The sequence below is a fragment of the Tachysurus vachellii genome, chromosome 22 (genome assembly GCF_030014155.1).
Source record: "Tachysurus vachellii isolate PV-2020 chromosome 22, HZAU_Pvac_v1, whole genome shotgun sequence".
NCBI lineage: Eukaryota > Metazoa > Chordata > Actinopteri > Siluriformes > Bagridae > Tachysurus > Tachysurus vachellii.
The window spans coordinates 4,733,356-4,759,456 of record NC_083481.1 but is presented as its reverse complement, the minus strand read 5'-3'; the positions used below and the strand labels follow the sequence as shown (position 1 = coordinate 4,759,456).

The 26,101-nt window shown below is 37.6% G+C and overlaps 1 protein-coding gene across 1 annotated transcript; it reads left to right on the top strand.

Moving 5' to 3' along the window:
* The first annotated feature begins 517 nt into the window (after nucleotides 1-517).
* lrrc38b (leucine rich repeat containing 38b) lies at nucleotides 518-17,763 on the top strand. The gene is made up of 2 exons (XM_060858348.1): nucleotides 518-1,377; nucleotides 16,646-17,763. Exons 1-2 carry the CDS (start codon nucleotides 750-752, stop codon nucleotides 16,891-16,893), a joined length of 876 nt encoding a protein of 291 aa, XP_060714331.1. The 5' UTR covers nucleotides 518-749; the 3' UTR covers nucleotides 16,894-17,763.
* The last annotated feature ends 8,338 nt before the right edge of the window (nucleotides 17,764-26,101 follow it).

Here is a 26,101-nt window from a genome sequence, read left to right as displayed (position 1 = left end):
TTGTGGATGCGCCATAGCAACCAAGCTGCAAATCCGTATTGCAAATTATTGGCTGAAACTGAATTCATGCCACACAGAAGACCGAGCAAAAGGTGGACTACAGTGTACGACTGAGGGAATTCTCCTGTTAGGATCGTGACCGATTTGTGACGCTTGGTTTCCGAGGTGCTTAAGCTCACGTTGATAGACGCTGAGATCAGTCCTGGGGGATGACGCTGGTTGACGAATGGAAGGACAGAGAGACATGCTGGAGACAACATGAGCGTGATCCTTTTGTGTCTATTTGCCATGCATGAGCGACGGTGGCTAAATGAAGGAGAGGACAACGAAAAGAATCCATTCATTTACCTCTTGGCTTGCCTTAAAATTCCCCTTCTACTACACTCCGTTCACCTCCCCTCCCCTTTCTCTTTCTCGCTTTCACTCTCTCACTCCCTCCCACAGTTTCTCTCCTCCCTTCACTTATCAAAGCCAGTAGCCTAGTATTCTCTCTACAGCTGATTCCTCTATGGTCTCTTGGAAAAACAGCCTGCACATCTCTTACTTCCTTCTTAAGGCAAGACCTTTTTAAACATTTTGTCGCCAGGACAGCAGGATGCTTCCATGCAGGCTTTGATTTCTTTCTCTCTTTGTGCTTTCCCCTTCCCCTTCCCTCTCCTAAATTCCTGCCCTTTGACCCTGACCCTCCCCTTTCCCCACAATTGCCCCAAACCCTCTATTCCCTTCTCTATCTTCACACCCACTTGACCATGTTGCCATGTGTCTGCCGGGTCCATCCTCTCCTTGCCTTTATCTCATTTGCCTTGCTGACACGAGGGGAAACCTGTCCAGCCACCTGCAAGTGCCCGGACCCTCACACGGTAGATTGTAGCGGTCGAGGACTCACTCGTCTCCCAGAGGAGATCCCGCTGGATGTGCGCAGATTGCTGCTGTCCAACAACTGGATTCCTCGCATTCCTGCTGACTTTCTAGTGCTTTACAGTGACTTGGTATATCTGGATCTCCGGAACAATTCACTCTCACACATTGAACCAGGAACTTTGAGCACATCTTCTAGGCTAGTTTTCTTGGACTTGGGCAGCAACAACCTGACTGAGATCCCAAAAGGGACATTTGGTGAGTCGCGAAGCCTCATCAAGTTGCGCTTGGGCAACAATCCTCATCTGAGTATGGTCAATGAGGATGCCTTCAGGGGCTTGACCTCACTACGAGAACTTGAATTGGAGCGCAATGCCCTTTCCAGTCTCCAGGTTGGTGCACTGAGCCAGCTGCCTTCTCTGCGGGTTGTCAGGTTAGAGGGCAACCCTTGGGTGTGCAATTGCAACTTTGCCAATCTTTTCGCTTGGTTAGTTGAGAACAGCTACAAGCTTCCAAATGGTAAGTTTTTGAAATTTTCTGAACACAAACACAAATGTTTTAAACATCAATGTTTTAAACATCATTTACCAAATGGTTCCATCTTTGTTATATTTTCAGTCAAGGTTTTGCTATTTATAGTAACTCAATTAAAACAGGGAACCCTTCCTATGGTCTAAATTTATTTCAGCAACCAACATGAATGAAGTTCCAGAATAATGAGGTATAATCTAGGACAATTTTTGAGACTGATAAGGCATCTTGTCAGGCTCCTATGGGTACAGCATGCTTTTCTTATTGTTAGCCCATCTCATATTTAGCATTCCACTCCACATGGGGATGTGCTCTGTCTACGTCATACTTTTGACAACCATGCCAAGCAATTGATGTTCTCCTCCAGGTCTGTATGTGTATTAGCCAGTTGTAGAAATATTGTATGTATCTATACTTATTCCAGAAATCTCTTTTGCTGAAAATCTGTCAAGACTTGCCATTGTGTCTCTGATTGATGATCTGCATAACAAAGGGTGTTAATGGAGGAGCTTTTTTGAAACGACCTTTGGAGTGACAGCCTTTCTTTCTTTCTTTCTTTCTTTCTTTCTTTCTTTCTTTCTTTCTTTCTTTCTTATTTTCTTTCTTTCTTTCTTTGTGTCACACACTGCATTTAGAAAATCTAAGTAAAATGTACTATATAAAACAATGAGAACAGATTAAAAGCAAGCATAAAAGCATAAAAAAAGACTACTTCATATTGAGTCTCATAGGGTTCAATTGGAAACCGTGTCCTCCACTAAATAATGTGAAAGCTGATTGTGGAACTGTAAACATTCAGCTGAATTGCTTTTGAATTGCTCTACGTAGGAAATCTGCCACTAAAGATTATTGGGTAGGTGTTGACTAGAAGGTGTTGATTGCAGAACCTTCATCAATATTGTAGAAAACAAAAGGTTACCTGCAAAGAAAGTGATGCTTCAGGCATGATTTTTCTCCAAAATGTAATTATAATTCATTAGGAGACATGAGGAAAAACCCTGGGATGTCACAACCGCTCAAACCTTATTATTTCAGGAAGTAGTATTAATATAGGTTTGTCCTTTGTTGTGGTAGAAATTAATGTGCTTGTTGGCATCATTGCACTAGACAATTTCCAGCCCGATAAGGCATCCTGTCAGGCTCTTATGGGTACAGCATGTTTCCTTATTCTTAGCCCGTCTCATATTTAGCATTCCACTCCACATGGGGATGTGCTCTGTCTTCATCATACTTTCAACAGTCATTTCAAGCAACTGATTCAGACAAGTTTGTCCTTTGTTGTTGGCATCACAGCACAGGATCTTTTAAAAAATAGTTAAAAAAATTTTTACGTGGAAAACTTCATCCATTCATCCAGCTATCCAGCCATCCATATATTTTTTGTACCGCTTACCCTACACAGGGTCACAGCAAACTGGAGTCTATCCAAGGGGACATTTGGTGGGGGCCACTCTAAACAGTCTGCCAAACTGTAGGACACAATCACACATTCTTTGAAGCACGGCGAGAAAATGCAAACCCCACACACACACATGGCTAGGAATCAAACTGAAGCTACAAGGCAAGTTTACTAACCACTAAGCTACATTATCCATCTGGAGAAAACACCAGTAAAGGAATATTATATCTCTGGAAAATTGTCTGTAGTGTGTGATTGCGTGAGTGAATGAAAGTGTGTGTGTGCCCTGCAATGGGTTGGCACTCCGTCCAGGGTGTATCCTGCCTTGATGCCCGACGACGCCTGCGATAAGCACAGGCTTCCCATGACCTGGGGTAGTTCAGATAAGCGGTAGAAAATGAGTGAGAGTGAGAGAGAGGAATATTATGTTTGTCTAAATTCATACAATCAGTGTCTGTCATTTCACTGTTTAGCATACAAAGTGTAAAAACAAAGAATATACACAAATCTTCTCCCAAACCTTATTAATGTATAAGAACTGGTCTAAATCTTTTCCCAGATGCAGCCATTGGTAATTCTCAGGGATGAAGATGAAGTGATTTACAGAACCACATAATCTGATTATGTGGAGATGTGACCCAGTGAGCAGAATGCAAGCAGAGTAATTACTATCTACCAGCAATTAATCACTGATACCAGTTAATGAAAGATCAGGTGGCACATGCTGAAAAGGTAATAACTTGCAATACAAACTATAAAGATTTTCTATGCAGATGTCATCCAAATAAGACCATTAGCAGATTGAAATGACAAAAAGATGGAAAGTGAATATATTACATCAAATGGCCCCAGCTGACACATTCTCTCATCCAAGGTCATTTCTCATCAAGGGGCAGATGCTTATTGTGCTCACTTAAAGCTTGACTTTGTGATGGTCTGAACTCAAGGACACTTTCCAGGATGACATTTCCTTTCAGAGTGAACAGAAATACGGTAAATTTCTTTAGATAAACAGAGAATCAGATGAGCAAACGGTGTAGAGCTAGTACTGGCAGTGCACTCTTTTGAGAAGCCTGCCTGGCAGCATGTTTACACATCAGCGTGACCTTGTGCTGTCTTTGGTACTTCCTAGAGAGTTTTGAGCCAAGGGTTGGGCAGGAGGGATATTCAGTGTAGTGACTAGGAAAGCTCCTTTTGGCATCCGCTAAACTGGCAGAATTCTATCAGTTAGGGGTTGCAAATGCCTTCACCATGGATATTTAGTTCTGTCCAGTGAATTGGCATTACATGGAACAATAGAGAAAATAAGCAGCAGCAGCAGCAGCAGCAGCAGAGGCAGTGACAGCAGCAGACCCGAAGCTGTGAACAGAGTCATGCCTTTGGCATACATGCCAACTGGCACAGCATGTCTGTTCTTCCAAACACACTTAGAAGCTACATCGCACCTCACTGCTTATTTCTGCATTAGTGGCTTCTCATGACATAGGGGAATGCTGAACTCTGACTGGTCATGAATAGAATAAACCAGAATGGCCTTTCCAATGTGGAAGATGGAGATTTTCCAAAATGGTTTCTTAAATGTGAGCACACCACAAAAGCAAGGAATGATTTATTAGGGGCGGAATTTTTGTAAAGATACTTCATATTTTTAGAGGGGGATTCCTGGCTCGGGCATTCTATATATATCATACCAATGTGTATCTAAAAGCACATCTGAATGTTTTTTCCTCATTTACTCACAGCATTATCCTCAAAAACAGAAATAAGACACTTTCAAAAAAAAAAAAAAGAATGACATTTTCAGTTTATACAGATCAAATCAGTGTTAGATGATCTAGCTTTAACACGTAGAAAACATGTTAATTCAGTAGTTTTCACAGATGCTGGATGCATCTCAATCAGCTCCCTAGTTCAGCAGTCAGGGCACTGATCCTGAGATCGGCCATTTTAAGGGCTGTTTCTCGTTTAGACATCAACATATTTTCTGAAGCATAAAAATGGGAGACAAAAAACCCCCTTAGCTGAGTTGTAATGTAAATGGCTTGGTATCATAATTGTAGCTTGCAATTGATTACTTACTTGAGACAACGTTCTATATTTGGTTGTTAAAGAGTCTAAAAACTTTTACATGTGTAATGACTATTAAAAAAAAATCTTATAGCTAACCTACAATCCTGCTTGACATAACATGATTCTGTCATGTATAATTAGGGTAACGAACAAAAACAAACTTATATACTTCATTTGTTCGGGTTTTTAAGGTGACTGATCAGGAATTTAGAATTATTTTACCAGTCTCAATGTGTAATGAACCCGTGTACACGATATACTGATTCACAAGCTAGGCAGCTAGAGAACTGATTGAGACAAAATGAACAGATCTGTTTGGAAACACTCACTCACTCACTCACTCATCTTCTACCGCATATCCGAACTACCTCGGGTCACGGGGAGCCTGTGCCTATCTCAGGCGTCATCGGGCATGAAGGCAGGATACACCCTGGACGGAGTGCCAACCCATCGCAGGGCACACACACACTCTCATACAATCACACACTACGGACAATTTTCCAGAGATGCCAATCAACCTACCATGCATGTCTTTGGACCGGGGGAGGAAACCGGAGTACCTGGAGGAAACCCCCGAGGCACGGGGAGAACATGCAAACTCCACACACACAAGGCGGAGGTGGGAATCGAACCCCCAACCCTGGAGGTGAGAGGCAAACATGCTAACCACTAAGCCACCGTGCCCCCCCTGTTTAGAAACAAAATTTTACAAATTTCACAGATGGGTGAAGTGCTCTGCTTTTTGGTTTAGGTATCATGAACATGCAGAATATAAATGTTTTTCCAATCCTCTCAGCATTTTTAGTGTGAATAGAAAGCACAAATCGTAAAAAGAAAAAGAAAATACGTGGAAAGAAAAGCTTACGCTCAAGTGCAAAAGTTAGTACCCCCTATGGCCTTTCAGAGGAGATGGAAGAAGGTATGGAACATGAACCTCTATTTTACAGTTTTATATATATATATATTTTTGTGTGGGTGTTTCCTGCAAGAATCCGAGACATAAATAGTTTGTAAAGATGTTTTGCCCTGATCATATCTAGAGTGCCTTGCAAAGAATGCTAAATAATCGCTTTTTTTCAAAATAGTAGAAATAAAAGAGTTCATTATATTGGCCCAGTTATATCTTATCTCATGACACACATCAGAAACACTGTCTGGTCATTTGGTATTGAGGATGACAGAGTTTTAAATCAAAATATGACACCAGCCTTCATGTCCCTGTGAAGGTTTATTACCCTCTTGAACCCAACAGAGATACAGTCTGAACTTCAGATAGCTCATCTCAGAAAGCTGCTCATTTTCCATTAGATGTGAGCTACTCACTGTACATGATGGACAATCCCTTTAAACACAAGGATGGATTTTCTGACTGGTGCAAATCAATGATTCTTCTATAATATCTCTGAGAATAAAGAGAAATACTAGGAAAGAAGATTTATTTGTTGAGTGATGGTCTGCTGTGTGATGTTAGTAAGGGTGTGTATTACAGCTGGTTGTCGTCTTGATGCGTGGGGTTATACAGTAAATGTTATTCCAGGAACAAGCAGGAAATCGTTCTTAATCATAATTACATGATATCATCTTACAGTAAATCAACCCTTATGCATTGATGTACTAAAAGTAATGTTAAAACTCAGTTGTTCATTCATAGTAATTTGATTCATTTCGTCAAATGACTGCCATAATGTATTGTAGTAAAAGAACAGGTCCCTAAATGTGGATTTAATCACGTTTTTCTTACATGCCCATGCATGACATCTCATATTTTAGAAAGAGAGATAATTATATTATATAATTATATATGTGTTTAGAGGTGACTTAGTGTTGACTTTTCAGATTCAGATCCAGGTAGACGTTGCAGATTCCTCATTTCAATCCCAAGCACAGGTGTGAAGCTTCACATGTTCGTCCTGGGTGACTCTGACCAAATCAGGCTTTTACTGAACATTAAAGAATAATATGACGCTACATGACCTGCTAAGTTAGAACAACATCAGCATACAATCCAACCAATCAGACAACGACTTCAAAACTCCTGAAGTGTTTCTAAATTTTGCGTGCCATGTACGCATCAGACGTTCAGCCAATGGTTTGTGGGATTGATGTCTGAGACTGAGACTAGCTGCTTTGTATCCTCATAATCAGTAGAGTACACTGTTATGAAATTTGTGGTGAAATCAGGCTCTTTGTTTAACTTTATGCAATTGTTAATGTGAGATATGTGCATTTATTTACTATTGTCCATGGATGGCCATCACACCAGAATAATTAAGTGTGTGTGTTTTGTGATGGATTTTACCATGTGTAATTGAAACAAGGCATGAGTAACAGATCATAGTCCATTTAAAAAACAAGGATCTCTGTATAATCTCCTGCAAGGTTTCATATACTGTAGTAGTCATGACCCAACACTGTACTGTATCTGGGTCTGCCTTGTGGTGTTTAACTGGGTCTGGGTCTCATTCACTCTCTCTCTCTCTCTCTCTCTCTCTCTCTCTCTCTCTCTCTCTCTCTCACACACACACACACACACACAAACACACACACACACACCAAGCTTCTGTTCTCTTTGCATTATGTACACACAGAATCCAGGATTAATGGATTAAAATATCTTTAGCTGTGCGTACTCTCTGTAGTAGGATCAGATGTTCAAAAACTCTCATCCACGTGCAACAAAATTCAGCTATGAAAACTAAACCCCAGTACCGGTTTCCAAATTAAATCTTGTCATTGTAAAGAATTTTGTAATACGTTATAGTAAGGTGAATTCCGGTGACCTACATAGTCTCAAAAACAGCACTGCGGCTACATACAAAGTCTTTACTTTGAATTGAATTCAAACAAAAAAGAACAATAAATCTTAAATGTGTGGAGCCAGTTGTAGAATAAAACATGAAGAGTACCATCCATCAAAAAATACGCAGTAACATCCATGAAAGCTTTTATTTTATCATATGTTCCCATTGTCATGAGAGTCTGTAAGGTCTGTAAAGAGTCTGTAAAGAATTTGATGCCTAACGAAGGTCTGTACAGCTCATCCTTTGAGCTAGTTTGGTGAGAAACAGCCCCCAGTGGCCTCCAGTATAGCACTAGACACTGCCATGAATCTTTTAATGGGAAAAAGTGTGTACACATGATCCGCTGCTGTCTGCTTTGTGTCCTGGTTAAACGCAGACAAACCACATGTTTAATTTGGAGCATTCGTTGTCAGCAGTGTTGATATCAAACACTGAACTAGCACAAGTTTAGCACCTGTACCATGTGCTTCAGATTATGATGAAAATTATAAGCCACCAGTTTCATGCTTGATCATTAAACTATAGCGGTAGTTTAAACAGGCTGAACATCTGCGTCACGGCTCCTCTGTGGTCCTGAGAGCCAGACTGCATACAAGCCCAGGCGTGCATGAAAAAGCGGTTCATGTGACAGGGTCACTGTGTTGATTTCTCTATGGAGGCTTATCCAATTACCAGCCACTGATTATTTCATTTACAGCAATCAGAATGTGTCAGTAAAGTGCCAGAGAAGGACTGGTTTATGGAAAACTTCTACAAAAAGCCATATTTGAAATACAGAATTAATGACACCCTTCAAAACCCAATTTAAATATCTTATGTTATCAGCTGGAGAAATTATATTTTCTTTAATAAAATGTTATTAAAATGATAAACATTTCAGTCAATGGTGTAAGGGTGCCAATAATTTTTAAATCAGTGTACTAAAAATATTTTTTTTCCAAAGTATAATATATTAAAACAGCTTCCCTATATTTTTAATCTCAAAACCCACATACTATTTGTATTAGAGTCGACTCTCTAATTATTGACACCCACGCAAGTGTACAAATGACTGTCAAAGGTAAACTGAATAGAAAAGAAATCACTTAGATGGATAGACCACTTATTCTAAGAAATGTCAACTATAATGTCTATTAACCATTACAATTCTAGCATTAAAGGAAATTTGTAAAAGCACCAATAATTTTGAAATTAAAGATTTGCAAAATAAATAAATGAATAAAATCAAAACAAAAATTGCATCGCTTTAAATAAGGCTCTGTGCCATCCCAGCAGTTTTTTCTCCATTAAGGCATTAAGGGTGCCAATAATTATGGAGCTGTAATACTCTGCTTGTAAATTATGTTGCTAGTAGTTTTTTATTTAAATACATTTTTTTTAACTAGAAAATTCAATCATGAGCCAGGCTCTCCGGCTGCTTGTGGTTTCTCTCTCTCTGTGTGTGTGTGTGTGTGTGTGTGTTCTAATACCTGGCTCCACATAATAAGTGTGTGAGTGTGTGTATATATATGTGTGTGTAGGTGACTGTGTGTATATGTGTGTGTGATTGTGTGTGCGTGTGTGTATATGTGTGTTGGTGACTGTGTGTATATGTGTGTGACTGTGTGTGATCGTGTGTGTGTGTTCTAATACATGGCTCCACATAATAAGTGTGTGTGTGTGTGTGTGTGTGTGTGTGTGTGTGTATGTGTGTAGGTGACTGTGTATATGTGTGTGTGTGTGAGATTGTGTGTGTATATGTGTGTGTGTGTGTGTGACTGTGTGTATATGTGTGTGTGTGAGTGTGTGTGTTCTAATACATGGCTCCACATAATAAGTGTGTGTGTGTGTGTGTGTGTGTAGGTGACTGTGTGTATATATATATATATATGTGTGTGAGATTGTGTGTGTACAGTATATGTGTGTGTATTTGACTGTGTGTATATGTTTGTGTGTGTGGGTGTGATTGTGTGTGTATATATGTGTGTAGGTGACACTGTGTGTATGTGTGTGTGTTCTAATACATGACTCCACAATTTAAGTGCGTGTGTGAGTGTGTGTGTACATGTATGTAGGTGACTGTGTGTATATGTGTGTGTATGTGTGAGATTGTGTGTGTATATGTGTGTGTAGGTGACTGTCTGTATATGTGTGTATTCTAATACATGACTCCACATTATAAGTGCGTGTGTGTGTCTGTGTGTGTGTATATATGTGAGTGTGTGTTCTTATACATGGCTCCACATTTTTAAGTGTGTATGTGAGTGTGTATTTACACATGACTCTACATTACAAGTGTGTGTGTTTAGCTACTGTGTTTGAGAAAATACCATGTGACTGATGTCATCAAGTCCCCTGCATGAGGGAAACCTCTCCTGATGCATGTGAGTCACACTCAGCCGTCTCTCTCTCACACTGTGTGTATGACACGTGAGCGTCTCCTCTCCCACCCTCCCATGGGTTTATACTCCGATTTAATATTCTGCCTACACGAGCTCTGCTTCCCCCAGCCCTTCCCCTGTCTGATGCTTTAATCCACACACGGTTAAGGCTGCTTTTTTTATTTTACATTTAATTTGTTTGTTTTTTTAAATGAATGTAATAAAGCCAAGTTGTTTAATGAAACAATATGTGTTCTATCATTATAAAGGATTGTATTTATGATATTTATGTACAAAGAGGTTTAGCAAAAAGATTACAGTGTTAGATATTTACAGATTACAAACTGATGTTTTTAGCAAAATGTATTCGGTAACAAAACGCCTCGGGTTTTCAGGTTAAAATATCCTGGGTATTATGCCTTCATGATGCCACACCATCAGCCTACCTGCTCAATGGTCAAAAACCATTGTTCTTTTAAATCAGCCTTTCTTGCGAACTAACTCACTCACTCACTCATTTTCTACCACTTATCCGAACTACCTCGGGTCACGGGGAGCCTGTGCCTATCTCAGGCGTCATCGGGCATCAAGGCAGGATACACCCTGGACGGAGTGCCAACCCATCGCAGGGCACACACACTCTCATTCACTCACGCAATCACACACTATGGACAATTTTCCAGAGATGCCAATCAACCTACCATGCATGTCTTTGGACCGGGGGAGGAAACCGGAGTACCTGGAGGAAACCCCTGAGGCACGGGGAGAACATGCAAACTCCACACACACAAGACGGAGGCGGGAATCGAACCCCCAACCCTGGAAGTGTGAGGCAAGCATGCTAACCACTAAGCCACCGTGCCCCCTTCTTGCGAACTGATCTAATAAAATCGAATGAAAATTGGGGAAGTTGAAAAGCTGCCTTTTTATTTAACTTGTTTTAAGGAAAGCCTATTTTCTATTTTCTTCCAAGCAGTTTCTCGTTATGGGCGTGGCAGTTGTTTCTGAAATTGCCAGGTGTAATGCTATATGGTAATGGTATATTTGAAAAGTGTAGTTGTTTCCACTTAAGCTTTCCATCTCTTCTTACTTCTCCGTTTACACTGACTGCAATCCATCAAGTAGTGACACTGGGGGAAACCTGGCCGTCTGTTCGGCTTCTCTCGAGCTGTTGTCATGATTGGAGTCTCTTCAACAAACATGCCTGATTGCTTCATCTCATTAACTCCAGCCCGACATAACCTTCACATCGGTACAAACAATAGCTCTGTCTTTTCACGTTTGCCCTCATCAGCATGGGGAGTGATCAACTCTACTGCTGTGAATACAAAACCTATTCCTAACGGCAGGTTTGACATTAAAAACTGGGATTTTTCAGAGTGACACAGATGTACATGAGGGAGTAATGTTTCTGTTCCTGCCCTTTATCTTTGTCCTTTTGTGTGAGTTTTGGAAAAGGGCAAAACGACGGCATGTTGGATGACTCATTATGGACCCACCGCTGGGTGAAATGAGTCTCTGTTTCTTTAAAATCTCGACTGTATCTAAACAGAACCAACACAAGTTCTAAGTTCTAAAGAGCTTCAGTTTTCGTATATATCTCTGAACAAGGCTCGCTCTTTTATGTCTGCCTGTCTGTTCATTTTTTACAGCTCAAATACAAATTACAAGTTTTTTTAAAAAAAAAACACTTTTTCAGAAAACACCTTTCTATAATCGATCTCAGAGGACATCCAGCGCCCGGAGACGCAGATGGAGTTTGATGACTTGGGCATTAAACAGGAGAGATTCTACTAGAGTTCTCAAGGACTAAAAATATAGTGAAATAGAAAAAACTCAGACTATTTCCAGTATGCTTCAGAACTAGGTAACCATTCACTCAGCACTTGTTAGATCTCAATTAAGGCTGCTAAATTAGAAACATTCCTGTGTGCTGAATAATATTAGCTGATCCAGTTTCTCTAGAGAGATTGATTATATCACCTGATGTTTTCTGTGCTTGTAGTTATAGTATAATCTACTTGAATTGGAGAAATCACAAGCACAGGATTCTTTTACAAACCTACCAGTGAAAACACATACAGTATGCAATTATTTCAATAATAGTAGTTGCACATGAATGGAAGAGGGTTTCTGCTGAATGCGTGTCGTGATGACGTCACTCAAATCTGAAGAAAAATTGCAAGCACGCTTGAATTTAACATATTCCACCAGATTTTGTGATCATTTCTGCAAACTCGAACTCCTGAAGGAATTGTAAAAAAAATCAAAATGTCCAGATTTACAATTACATTTTAATCCTACATTGATGTGTACACCCTCACATTGTGCCCTGAACTGATCACAGAACTTGAGAGGGCTTGAGAGTGCTTTGAGATGACGTTAGAGCTCATTTTACGACATTGCAGGTTTCCTTATAACTTCAGCATCCAAAATACTGTAAATCACAGAGCCACCATTTTCGGATCACAATCAATGGAGGTCAAACATTTTCTCCCATCCAGAAATGTATTGATGCATGACACCATTAGAACAATGACTTCCATCAGTGTCTCCTGAAAGCAGGCCGTTAATGACCCAAATAAGCCTTTAGTCATACATTAAAAAGTTAACATTAGAAGAATATTAGAAAATATAAATGTATTGTTCAGCTTTCAGAGACAACCTTAAGGCAAATAGTAAGAAAAAACAGCCTCTTCCCTCCCAAAACAACCCCCAAAGACTGCTGCTTTAGCATAGTACAGGGAGATGAGTCTGGGCCTGAGAGAACTCTGAGAATATAAATAGAAACCATTTATCTCTTTTTCCTCCTGTGAGTTTGGTTGATGCTTAAGTATAGCCCATCAGACAAGCTGTGCTGTCTTACAATCTGCTCTTAAATGCTTAGACGAAATCATTAAGGCCAGACATTTAGAGATTAAGAATTTGCAAACTTTTTAAAATACAGACGAAATGAAATGCTTTACGTTCCCCATGGATCTCATTAGCGCTATTGCTGATACAAGCTCTGCTGATATTTAGCAAAGTGTGATGATCATCTACTTGGCACTTTATTCTTTTATCTAGGTGATCCAAATGTTTGTACGCAAACTTTGGGGACGTCTTAAAAAGAACGACGCAAAAGCAACAAATCCAACAATTACCTGGATTAATCCTGTGTCATGTGTTTTGAGACATTTCTTTAGTTCTCCATTCAGAACCTTTACTTTATACCTGTGAGTGACAAAAAATGGAAGAATAGGTTTATTTTCCACTTGGTGAAGGGAATTAGCAGAGATCATCAGCGCCTCTGAGTGTACGTACATAACTAGTACAGTATGCATGAGATGCTAATCTGCTAAAAATCTATCATGATGTAACCCTTATCAACTGACACACTGATTAGTGCACTGGAACTGGAACCAAAACCGGCTAAGTGATAAAACCTGCAAACTACAGGCAGCACATTTAAAATGTTGCATGCTAGCATGAACCACGCAAGATGTTAGTATGAATCTTTTTACAACACTATAGTGTCAGGAGTTACTGGGACAGTTCCTTGCTAGACCACCAGGGGGCCTAGCAAGTGGTTTATTCATATATCACTGTGCCATGCCCTTTCCTAATGTGTTTTCCCTTCTTTTTCCCCTGTGTTGATGTCTTGGTCATTGTCAGTCATTATGTTTATATATGTTGATATTGTCGATGTAACGTTGTGTGTGAGCCGTAAGGCCGGACATTGTGTTATCCAGGTTTTTATAACACAGTCATTTTTTGTTTAGGTTATCTAAGCTTCCATGTCGTAGTTATGATTTGATTCTGTCATGACTAATGTAAGTTGTGTTATTCTTTTGTTAAATAACAAATTCCTGAATTTGGGTCTGATCTGCTGATGTGGCTGAGCGATCGTACGGTGGTGATCCGGGTTTGATCCCCGCCATTGACGATGCATGTTTCAACACATTACAGATCGTTTGCTGCAGATGGTACCACTTAGAAACCATGAAGCTGGCTTTTGGTTTGCAATTGGTAGGAACAGTTTTGCACTTTCCATCTTGCAAGTCTCCATTATTGAACATTAAATAACTTCAACAAGACAGACTTCATGTTCAAACTAGAATGAAATTACCTGCTTACATGAATCACTTTTTGAACAAAAAGTACACAGTTATAAAAGAGAAATAATTTAAAATCTTATTCTCCAGTGATGAGGATGAGGTTCCCTTTTGAGTCTGATTCCACTCAAAGTTTCTTTCTAATATCATCTCAGGGAGTTTTTCCTTGCAACTTTTACCTCAGGCTTGATCATTAGAGATAGATGTTAGAGAGAAATAATAACTAAATTTGAACCCAAAAATTTCTAAGCTTTTTGTAAAGCTGCTTTGAGACAATGCCATTCATTAAAAGTGCAATACAAATAAATTGCATTGACTGTATATATTCCTGTGAAGCGCTTACAAATGAAATGAATTAGAATTGAAGATGATTAGCATACAATTATGATTACATTTTTCCTTGTGCACAAGAATCTCATATAGTAGAACATATAAGTAATAAATATTAATACAACTGTATTATTATGTGTTGTTGATATACAGTTACATATGCAGCATATGAAGATGAAAGAGTGCAGGACATATGCTGTGAAAAGCTTTTTTTTTACCCACTGTGTAACTTTATTTATTTGTATTTGTTTTCGGTTATTCCGAAATATCAGATATTCGTTCATATTAGCAGCTTATGAACCAATCAGTGAAATTCGGATTTCTGTCTTTCTACTTAATGAGAATTTTATTTTTCCAAACAGAAGATATTTGTGACAGGAAGTAGAATCAGCTTGTGAAACTATTGACATCTTTTTTAATAGTCTTTTGGAGTGACAGAGCTGGTACATTAAGGAGAACAGAGACGTTTCTTTTATAGCTAATTAGAATTCAAGAGCACTTTCTCGCTGTCAAATTTATAGTCTCTCTCTCTCTCTCTCTCTCTCTCTCTCTCTCTCTCTCTCTCTCTTTAGAGCTGGTCAAGGTTTCCCCCACCAACGATGCCATAAATCCTGGGCTATTTCTGGATTCTACCATCTTCCATTCCTAAATAAAATAATTTTAATGAGGAGCTGAACATTTTTATTTGTGACAGAGGAAATCTGATCAGCATGCTCATAATTTTATTAAAGGCAATGAAGACATTTTGGACTTTTAATTTAGTGTCAGTTGATCCATGCACCACACTACAAATTTAAATTAAACCTATCTCTACAGATGTGTACCTATTTGAAGCTTGAAGTGATCTGGTTCTGTTTGTACAGCTTGCTAGAATTCAGTTCCAGAAAATAAAATAACATATAGAAAAGAATAAAAAAAAATTGATGCTTTATATATAGGCTTCATATGCTTTTATACTACAGAACTACTAAATTCTGGAACCTGATTGATCAGAGATTTCTGTTCTAATATTATAGTGTTTCTATAGTAACCACTTAAACAAGTGCTTGTATAGTATGTAGGAAGCACATACTGTAATCTATAACTAATAATAAAAAAAACTGTAAAGAAAAAATGGATCATTGTAAGGATCTGTAAGTTTTACATTGTACATTGATTTCTGTAAGGAGATGTTTATCCAATGTTTATCCAGAACCTTTTGTAAGAGTCAGAACAGACGTTGGTAACACGATAAGATGCGTTTTTCTGTCTTGTTTTACGGATATGTCTGACGTCGTTCTTAACTTAATAAAAATAAAATGTAACTGTTGACAAAGTGCTATGTTATAAGAGGAATATAACATGTCAGGATGATGTTTGTTTTATCATAATCACATAACGACTGGATCAATTCCACCATAATCAAGATATTGTCAAGTACAAACTAGCATTCCTTTTATCTGGCAGAATAAAAAAAAGGGAATTATTTCAGTGCAAGTCTGATATTAAATGAGCCAGGACTCTGTTGGATTTCAGTGTGAGATGTGTGTTTTCACTCTGTTGGGATAAACTTAGAATTTTAATGGTTATGAAGAAGCAGAAATGGGTTTGATATCACTATTAACATTTGTGTGGAAAATATAGCTAACCATTTTAACCCGCTTTTTTAAACTTTTCTATGAATATTTTTTGTTGTGTCAGTCAGCAGCATGGTCTGGTCTTTATCAGCAATCAGGTCTGTGCTGAACTCAGAGTTTGCGATGATCCATTAGTTCCTCAGGAGCTCTCGGTTGCACTTTTATAAACTGTTGTAGAAAGGACATTATTTACATAATTATTATTATTTCCTGTCCAGTGAAACCCAAATGAGGATGAGGTTCCATTCTGAGCCTGGTTTCTCTCAAGGTTTCTTCCTCATATCATCTCAGGGAGCTTTTCCTTGCCACCCTATAGTCAGTTAGGTAAAGCAGAAATACTTATAAAACAGTACAGATTCTTAAAGTCCGCTTTAATACGAGCATCATATTAACCACCACTGTGGATTGAGTCATGTTAAAGACGTTCAATGTTGAACATGGACACAATGAATCATAAGCAAAAGAGTTAAAAGTTTTTGGCTGTATTTCAGACTTCATTCGCTTACAGCTGAATCCAACAAGTCAGTACTACTGCATGACAGTATCTTTGAATTCATATTCAATATAAACCTCTGTTTTCTTGCAGGTATGGACAGTATGGAGTGCTCTTTGCCCACTGATGGCCGCCGTGTGCCTCTCAGTCAGCTCTCCCAGGACAGTTTCCGGGAGTGTCAGATCACCCTGACCCTCACTGACTTCCTCATCATCATCTTCTCGGGCATTTCCGTGTCCGTGGCGGCCATCATGGCCAGCTTCTTCCTGGCTTCCACCGTGCACTGCTTCCAGCGTTGGAGCAAAGGTACCAAAGGCGAGGATGAAGAGAGCGAAGAATAAGAATTAGGAAATCGGATCAAACACATCGGACTGTGTGAACAATCAGACACCAGCTACATGAGCAAGCAAAGTGGATAAGAAGAACAACACGGCACACCTGTACTACTAAAATGGCTGATTATTCCCATCAATCGATCAATCCATGGGTAAAACGGAAAACATGGAAAGTAGCCATAGTATTTCAATTTTGTGGTTAAATTGTTACATTATGGTGTAATGGATTACAATCAGTATCATAATATTCTAAGATATTATTAATAATCTAAAAAAAAAAAGACTTGCTGCTATTTTATTGTGCCAAATTAGTGCGGATAGGATGGAAAGCCTAATTAAGAATGTTTTAATAGAAACAGGAAAAGTTGCAGGTTGAAGGAAGAAAAAATGGAAAAATAGAAGGAAGGAAGGAAACCATTTAATCGTTTCCTATTTTGTCCACAGGTTTAAAATAATCAACAAAAAAATCATACAAACAAAAATGTAAGATATCTAGATAAGGAATGAAAAGCTCAAATGTTAAATGCACTTTAAAAAATAAATGTCCTCCTACATCCAGTCTTACCTAATGGACCTGCCCAGATCTGCCAAAGATGATACTTAGAAATGACTGACAATAAGAGTTTTAAATGATTTAAAAAGCTGGAGGTGTGTTGCAAAATATATATATATATATATATATAGATTTATTTTTGCTTTCAGACACGTGTGAATATGTATAATCAAATGACATATCTAAATGTATTTGCGATACAGCTTATTTAACTTCAGCATCATGCTTCCAGATATTCACTTAGTTATGGAGGCAAGGAAAGAAATACACTTCTTTCATGTTGTGATATGTCACTGCTTACATCTTATTCAAAGAAAAAAAAGAAAAAAAAAAAAGAAATATTGGTATATCTGTTGATTGTTGTCCTGTGTAAACTAAAGCATTCATATAATAAAAAAGCCCTCAGTTTAGCAATTTAGCTGTACAAATTAGCCAAAAAAGCCATATTTCATAAGATTGTGTAAATGGTTTTGACAAAGAAAACTGGAGCCATATTCCCCATTGTGGGACAAATAAAAGGTATATCTTATCTTATATTAGAGAAACAACATGCACGAATATTTAAACCAAGCTAACATTGCGTTTTTAATAGAAACAGGAAAAAACTAAGCTTAATGATTAAAAACTAGGCCCACTTTATTTTTTTTCTAAAATTGCATCACAAATTATGGTCCACTTTTTCTCTGGACTTGAGAATTTTCCTAAATAAAATGTAAAATGAACTTTCATGCTAGTTATGGATTCTTAGCTTCCTGATAAATTTCTAGCTAAAACCCTCACTGTGAGGAAAAAAAACTGCAGTCTGCATTGATCTACATTAAACTTTTAAAGTTTCCCATAAAGAGATGAACAGAATTACAGTGAAAGTCTCTCACATAGACTGAATACATTTCCCAGAAAGGAATTTAGATAGTTACAGGTTTTTGCATTAGAAATTCTAGAAGTTCTTGCTAAAGAGAAAGACATCCGCCCCAAACATAGAGGTTCTAGTTTTATTTATTTTCTTTATGAATATACACAGAATTATAATAAAAAAATGAATAATTCTTTAAAAATTATACAATTAAAATGTTCCATTTTTAAATACAGAACCTTGTGGTTTCAATGAAGAGCATCTTTGAAAAGCAAGAACCCACCAGAAACTGTTCTTTCTAACTTGTCATCCATTTTTAGTTCATTTTTGTTCCATTTGTTTTCTTTTGTTTCATGTTACGTGATCGACTCCGTGATCTCGTGATCGATATTGGCACCTTAAAGGAGAATTTATCCCACTATATAAAACAGGGGCAATAAAAAGCAAAAAAAAAATATAAATAAATAAAAATCAAGTATCCCACAAAAACTCTTACAAAATTCAATCAACCTTAAGTTTTAGAGTTACATGTAAAATCACTTTACCATCTGCTAGCTTGGGGCAAATCAAATGACTCTAAACACAAAAGCCAAAACAAGATTACATATTGATCATATTGTATTCACAGTCATACACATGAATGGAAGGGTTAAGGAGTTAAGTCTTCAAAAATGAAATGAAACTGTCAATTATTTTAAAAGATGTGTATTTTAAAGGGCAGTAAACAGCAACAACTAAAATAATAATTCGATCGATATTTGTGTGACAGACGTTCTGCCCTTTCAAACTACATTCATTTCCACAAGTTCACTATGGTGCAGATTTATAAAGAACACAGCTGCTTGATTATTTCTGCATCTTGGTGAACTTCTACAGCTCTTGTGCACATATGCTTCTGTATGTGCAGGTAAAAAATCCCAGAACAGCCTCCACAATGTTGAGATCAGGGCTCTGTGGGGGCCAAAACCATCTGCTGCAGAGCGCCGTGTTCTTCTGTTTCGATGAAGCACTTGTATAATAATGGAATGAATTTAAAAATCTGCTCTTTTCTTTTCTATTCACTAATGCAGATGGCATAACATAAAAAAAACAGAAGATAAAAAGTATATTTAAACATTTGGTAGATGCTCTTATCCAGAGCAACTTACATGTATTTTATTTATACAACTGAGACATTGAGGACCTTGTTCAAGGGCACAGCATTGGACACTTGTGGTTGACCTGGGAATTCTCATTGAACAATACAGAACAGTGTGTTCAGTATACTATATTCTTATATATTCTAGGTGACTGCATCATGAAAAGAAAACTTTTCTTTAACAAATCTTTTACAGCAAGTCAAAATGATTGACCCGTTTCTATAAGCGCTCAAAACCAAGCCATTGGATTTGAACAAGCAGCGGTGATTGCACCAAATCACACTGAATGGCATCTTAAACTGCCTATTTGTTTGGGACCGTAGTCAAAATTTCCATAATTTTTCATTTCCAGAGTTAGACAGAGTTAAGATTTTCATGATGACTAATAAGCTGTATACCCTCGTACGCCCTAATATTGCTGATTGGTTATACTCAATACAATATATCTATATTGTACCAATACTCAGTGTGTATGTGTTAGCATATAAATTGTGGCCTGATCATTTTAAATATCCATTAATCTTTCACATTGTTTAAAAGAACGTGTGCTCAAAATTGTCAGATAAGCTGCGAGAGAATGTTCAGAGACGGGTTATGCTGTAGATGTTACGATGAATGGAATAGTGTGAAGGTGAATCAAAACGATTTCCAAACCAAATACTCTTCTGTAGCAGAAACTATATATTTAGTTTTGAATGCTTTCTATGCAGCACGCTATAACGACTGAATTTGCATGTAAAATTAAAGCACACTTTATTTTACAGTATAGATAACACTTAAATAGGAAAATACAGTGCATAAGTCCCCCCCCACCACCGTTTCTAGAGCGTTCCTACAAATATTATCATTTTATTAACAGTGCCTCCATGTTCTACAGAAGTATAAATGTATTAGCATTGATTTGGTTATGCCAAAGTCAGCTCTGCTTTCTGTAAAGAGGTGTTTGGATGGAGTCTTTCTCATTTCTGAGTTTTTTCTCTCCTGAAATTAAGACAAAAAAGAGAGAAGCTGCTAAAGAAAAAAATGTTTTATAGCAGTTCTAACAAGCTACCAGAGAAGTATACAAGTATTATAAAGTGTTAATTGATAACCGGAAGATTAAATGCAACTCGAAATGGATAAAATATATGGTATGTTGTTTCATCAGCAAATTAATGGGCTTTAAGAGAAAGAAAATGTACAATCATTGATCATTTTCCAATAACAGCATGTCCCAGTGTGTACTAATAAGCGGACTTAGCTAGATGTCTCGAGTTCAATTTACTTTCAAATTCAATATTCATAGAATGTACTTGAAAATATTTGTAATTACATCATAATTAGATATTAATTACTATAGGAACAGCTATGCTTCTTTACTGTAAAATAAAGTGCGCCTGAAAACTGTTTCATCTGGGTATAAGTTCTGTAGATTTGGACATTTCTAGAAAAAAAAAAGGTCACTGACCATTAACTTATACGGGTTATCTAATAACCCGTCTCTGAATTTTAAAGAGAGCAGGATTCTGTGTTTTATTGTCATATGTGTCTTGTACCATGCTACTGCTGTTACACTGTAAAGAGTATAAAGTAATGTGTGTAACATTATGATAACATGGAGTTAAAAATGTTTGTCCTGAGTCTTGAACACCATGTATACCAGTAGATATCCAACTACTATGTAGTTACATTAAAATGTGAACAAAACACATTGTTGGGCTATTTTTTTTACCCCTGTACGATCGTAAGAGATGTCGTTTCATCGGTTTTACTTAATCATTAATACCCTGTGGTGTAGGAAAGATTTAAGGATTGAGTCATTTGGTATCCAGGAAAAAGAGAAATCATTTTATAAAGTCATCATCTTTAATTTGAGAATTCTAACAAGCACCTTTAAGGATCTAAATTGAACTATAAGGAGTTTTATAATAGAAATATATTAGAAGTAGTGAAAGTTAATGTGTCAATAAATACATTTGCTCAAATAAAAAGGTTAAAAATATATTTTTTTCATAAAATACACAAACATAATAGATTCATTTGGTATCCAGTCACAAAAAAAAAACAAAACAAAAGAAATCATTTAATTGAGTCATAAAATCAGGTAAAAATATTATATAAAATGAAATAACAAAATACCAAGTAAGCTCACTTTGTGAAATTAAGCAGGTGAATCATTCTAGCAATAAATATATAAATAAATATTCGATAAAATATCTAGATTTTCTCTCATTAGTCAACGGAAAATAGACTGTTTAAAGAAACCTTTAGATGTCACCTGGAATTTTCCTCCCAATATAAAAGCCATTAAAAAACACAGCGCTGTTAAATTCTCTGATTCTGATTGGTCAGAATGTCTTGATCTCATTTTCTCAGCTGTCAGAAGTAAAGCTGTAACTTGGGACGTTTCTGGAACGTTCTTCCACATGAAGCAGCGTTATAAATGAATAAACTCTATGATGTGTCATTTTTAAATAATCTATTCATCTGGAGTATAAAGAAAAAAACCCTTCAGTCATCAATAATCCACGCTGTCCTGTCATTGATTATTGTCCTATTATAACACCACCATGTGTTGAATTCCTGATAATACAGAAACACTGCCAGGGTTTTTGCCTCAGTAGACTGACAAAATGTATGAAAGTGTACAAAACAAGGTTGTAAACATTACAATGTTTTGTTTGGGTTTCTCTTATGTTACAATGTCAACCTTAAATGTGAGACTCATTAGTTTATTACAGCTTGGTGTAACATTAAATAACACACATCATTTCGAGTGGAGGCGGAAGCTCAACCCCGGGACACGACTGTGCTGATCAGTCAACTCTCAAAGCAAAATAACTAGTGCTAATACTCCTGTGCACTCACTTACTGTTATAAACAAGGCAACGGGAGCGCTTCAAGGCATAGGAAAAGCAGAAAACGAGGATCCTCCTGCATCCATTTACCTCATTAGGTTGCCATGGGAACAAGCCTGGAGGCTGGCACTGTTAGATGTTAAAGCGTGAGCGTAGAGAGAGAGAGAGAGAGAGAGAGAGAGAGGAGGAGGGAGAGAGAGAGAGAGTGAGAGAGGAGGGGGAAGAGAGATTGGGAATGACCTGTAGCACTGCTGCCCTGCTTGGCCCACCTACACTAAACAAATGTGGCATCTAATCTTGCCTGGTGAGGAGGAGTCAGAGCGAGGGAAAAGATGCGAGGGAAGAGCACATCCAGTGCACAGTTTCACTCTAGGTCTATTTTAGTCTATGTCCAAGTTAAGTCCATGTTAATAAAGCAGTCATATTGTATTTTCAATCACTGTCTCTGAATACAGAATAAACTAGGACAAAGCAGAGCGTAATCTTTATATTCTTTCTCAGTGTCTCGGCTCGCCTCGTCTCTCAGTGCAGGAAGCTAGTGAATTGTAAGTAAGCCGTGACCCAGAAAGCCCACAGAGGAACAGGGAAGGAGTAAGCCGACACCTCTGGAGAGATTTATGAGTCCTATCTCTTCATCCCAGGGTGGATTTGAGGTGAAATAGGACACTCGGGTTACAGTAGTAAGTCCTCTGGGGCTTAAACAGAAACACAGGTTAGTTAAATGATTCCTAATCGGTTCCCTAAAAGAGCATTTTGATTCTATCTAAGTTTAGACATTGCTGGAAAATCGTTCTCACACTTCATGAACAGTGGGACCATCTATGTATCTATTTTCTATATTTTATCAGTGGAATAAAGTGAATGTGACGGTTCCATTACAGACAGTAAACTTAAGTCGATTGTGGGTCCGATCACCTAGAAAACCTTTGCTGGATTATATCTTGTAAACAATCCTAAACAATCCTAGACATGATAACTATGCCTGTTACTAAGCAACCAACCACATGTGCCACTGTATAACCAATTTAAGTTATAAATTATATCAGAGACATCTTTCCATGGTTGACCTGCTCGTGATTACTTACTGTACATGTGAGATGAAAAGAAGCGCAACTAGAAAACTAGAAAATTGGTCAATGTTGTTGACTTGAATTGAGGTCAAAGCTTCCACTTTGAAGGCAGTCAATTGGTCATCATATAAATTGATGCTAAAAGCTTTAATATTGTCTGCTTAATCTTTTTAATAATTTTGAACAGTGAGCTTCAATTCTATGAGGACGGTTATGCGTTCGAACAAGCTCATACCCTGAATTAATAAATTGCTCTTTATTACTCTTTAACTTAGAAAGCAAAGACACACACAAGACAGGATGGACAGCAAGCTGGGAAAAAGAGTTGGAGTGTTTGAACGATGTATCAGTGACTGGGTGAATGTGACAGAGAGAGAGAGAGGCAAGTGTGTGTGTGTGTGTGTGTGGGGGGAACAGGATTAAAGGTGATAGACAGGCAAGGCTCACATTAGGCCACATGTGTGTCCTGAGCTTCAGGATACGGGGACTGTCGTCTCCTCCTCAATCTGTTTAGACGTGTCCTCCAGAGCTGCATGACCTCATGATTGCGTATTTGTAAAAATATGCATGAAGGTTTAAAGGGATATTCCATCATTATTTCCTAATCTCTATCCACTGCATCTGTCATATTTGTGATAACCACAGCCATGAACTTCAAATGAACTTTCAGTTTACGTCAAACAAACGCTAAGGAACTGCGGACTTTAATTCTTCAATCAAATGTATTTGTAAATCAATAAAATATTTGATCTGAAGAACTGATGCTCTCAGTAATGGAACTACTTTGTCAGAGAGAGAAATATTGATATTTAGTAAAATCAAGGTCAATATGTGTAACGAATGATTCCATCAGCATTTGCCTCGATTTCTCTTTCACCCGAGTTGCTTGAAATTTCCCTCTGAACTCACTTATAATGAAAATCTAGTAGGTAGTTATTACTCTGTAAATAAACATTTCATGAACTTTATCAATGAAACTCTAAATCTATAGAACTGGAAATATTTCAGAATTTAAATCAAACATTTTCAGAGGAAATTTTTTTAATTCTGTCTCATATCTGTTATATATTTGTAAATCGTATCTGTACTATAGTCACATTGCTCATAATTGGTTTCTGTACATGAATTTAAACATCTAAATTCTCATCCTTGCTAATTACACATACGGTACATTTTCAAAATAACTGGCAACCTTAAAAGTATCAGCAAAGAAATGATGTCTGTTATGTTTGAGTTGTACAATAATTCAAAGAATTTCGCTAGCACAGTGTTTATAAATAATACTATTTTATATCAGATACATTACGGTAGTGGAGAAACTAATCACACCCAATTTTGTTTTTGAGGAACTCAAGTATTTGGTTGCACATGATTTGGTTGCACACATGACTTTTTAACTCAAAAGAAGTGGACAGTTGTTGCCTTCACAAATTGGTGCATACAGAAAAATACACAAGATGTTAAGACTAGCATTAAGCAGAATCAGGACAATAAAAGCCCTGGATTAGATGAGAATTAGCCAAGAATTGGGAAAATGTTCATAGTGTAAAGTAAGAAGAATAGTGAAGATTGCAATGACCCCAATTTCAGAAATGCATAATTTAAATCTTGTCAAATTTCCATATAAATTATTAGATGACCTGAATATAACAAGCAGTATGGATGGACTGCACAAAACAAACCTTTCTTCAGAGAAACCCACAAAAATCCATCGAATAGGAGTCACCGTTGTGGTCAGATTAAACCTAAATTACAGTTTTTAGGGGCTGGTGCTCCATTAGATGTTGTGGAAGGTTGATAGTTTCACTAAGTGCCTGGATACTTTAGCCCAAAACTTGTTTATCTCTGATAGTTATGGAGCAGCGCTAGCTCAAGCGGTTAAGGCTCTTGGTTGTTGAGCAGAGGATTGGGGCTCAAGCCCTAGTGCTGCCATTGTTGGGCCCTTGAGCAAGACCCTTAACCTTCTCTGCTCCAGGTGTGCTATATCATGGCTGACCCTGCGCTCTCACCCCAACCTCCAAAATTGGGATATGTGAAGAAAGAATTTCACTGTAATGTATATGGGACAAAACTAAAGGCTTATTCTATTCTAGTTGGTCTTTGATGGAAAGTAAACATGATCATGACCTTCAAGTAACAATCTAAATCAACACATAAAGGGTGTTGATATACTTGTATACTATCTATACTTGTGTCTGTAACCTTGTTAGACATTGCAGGAACACTATGTGCTGTTACCCTAAGCAGACAGACAGATAGACAAACAGCCAGACAAACAGATAGATAGACAAACAGCCAGGCAGACAGATAGATAGACAAATATCTAGACAAACAGATGAACAGAAAGACCGATAGACAGACAGATAGATAGATAGACAAACAGCCAGGCAGACAGATAGATAGACAAATAGCTAGACAAACTGATGAACAGAAAGACAGACAGACAGACAGACAGACATATAGATAGATAGATAGATAGACAAACAGCCAGGCAGACAGATAGACAGACAAATCGCTAGACAAACAGATAGACCGAAAGATAGATAGATAGATAGATAGATAGATAGATGGATAGATAGGTGGGTAGAATCTGACCTTATAAGAGATGTCTGTCAGCCTATATCAAACACAAACAGTGTCTAAAGATTTTATATTAACACACTGATGATATTTCTTTGCAACAAATTGTCAGAATTTAATAGCACTTGTTTTTTTCTCCTCAGTAATCAGTCATCGATTACAGCATGTAAAATCCGACACGG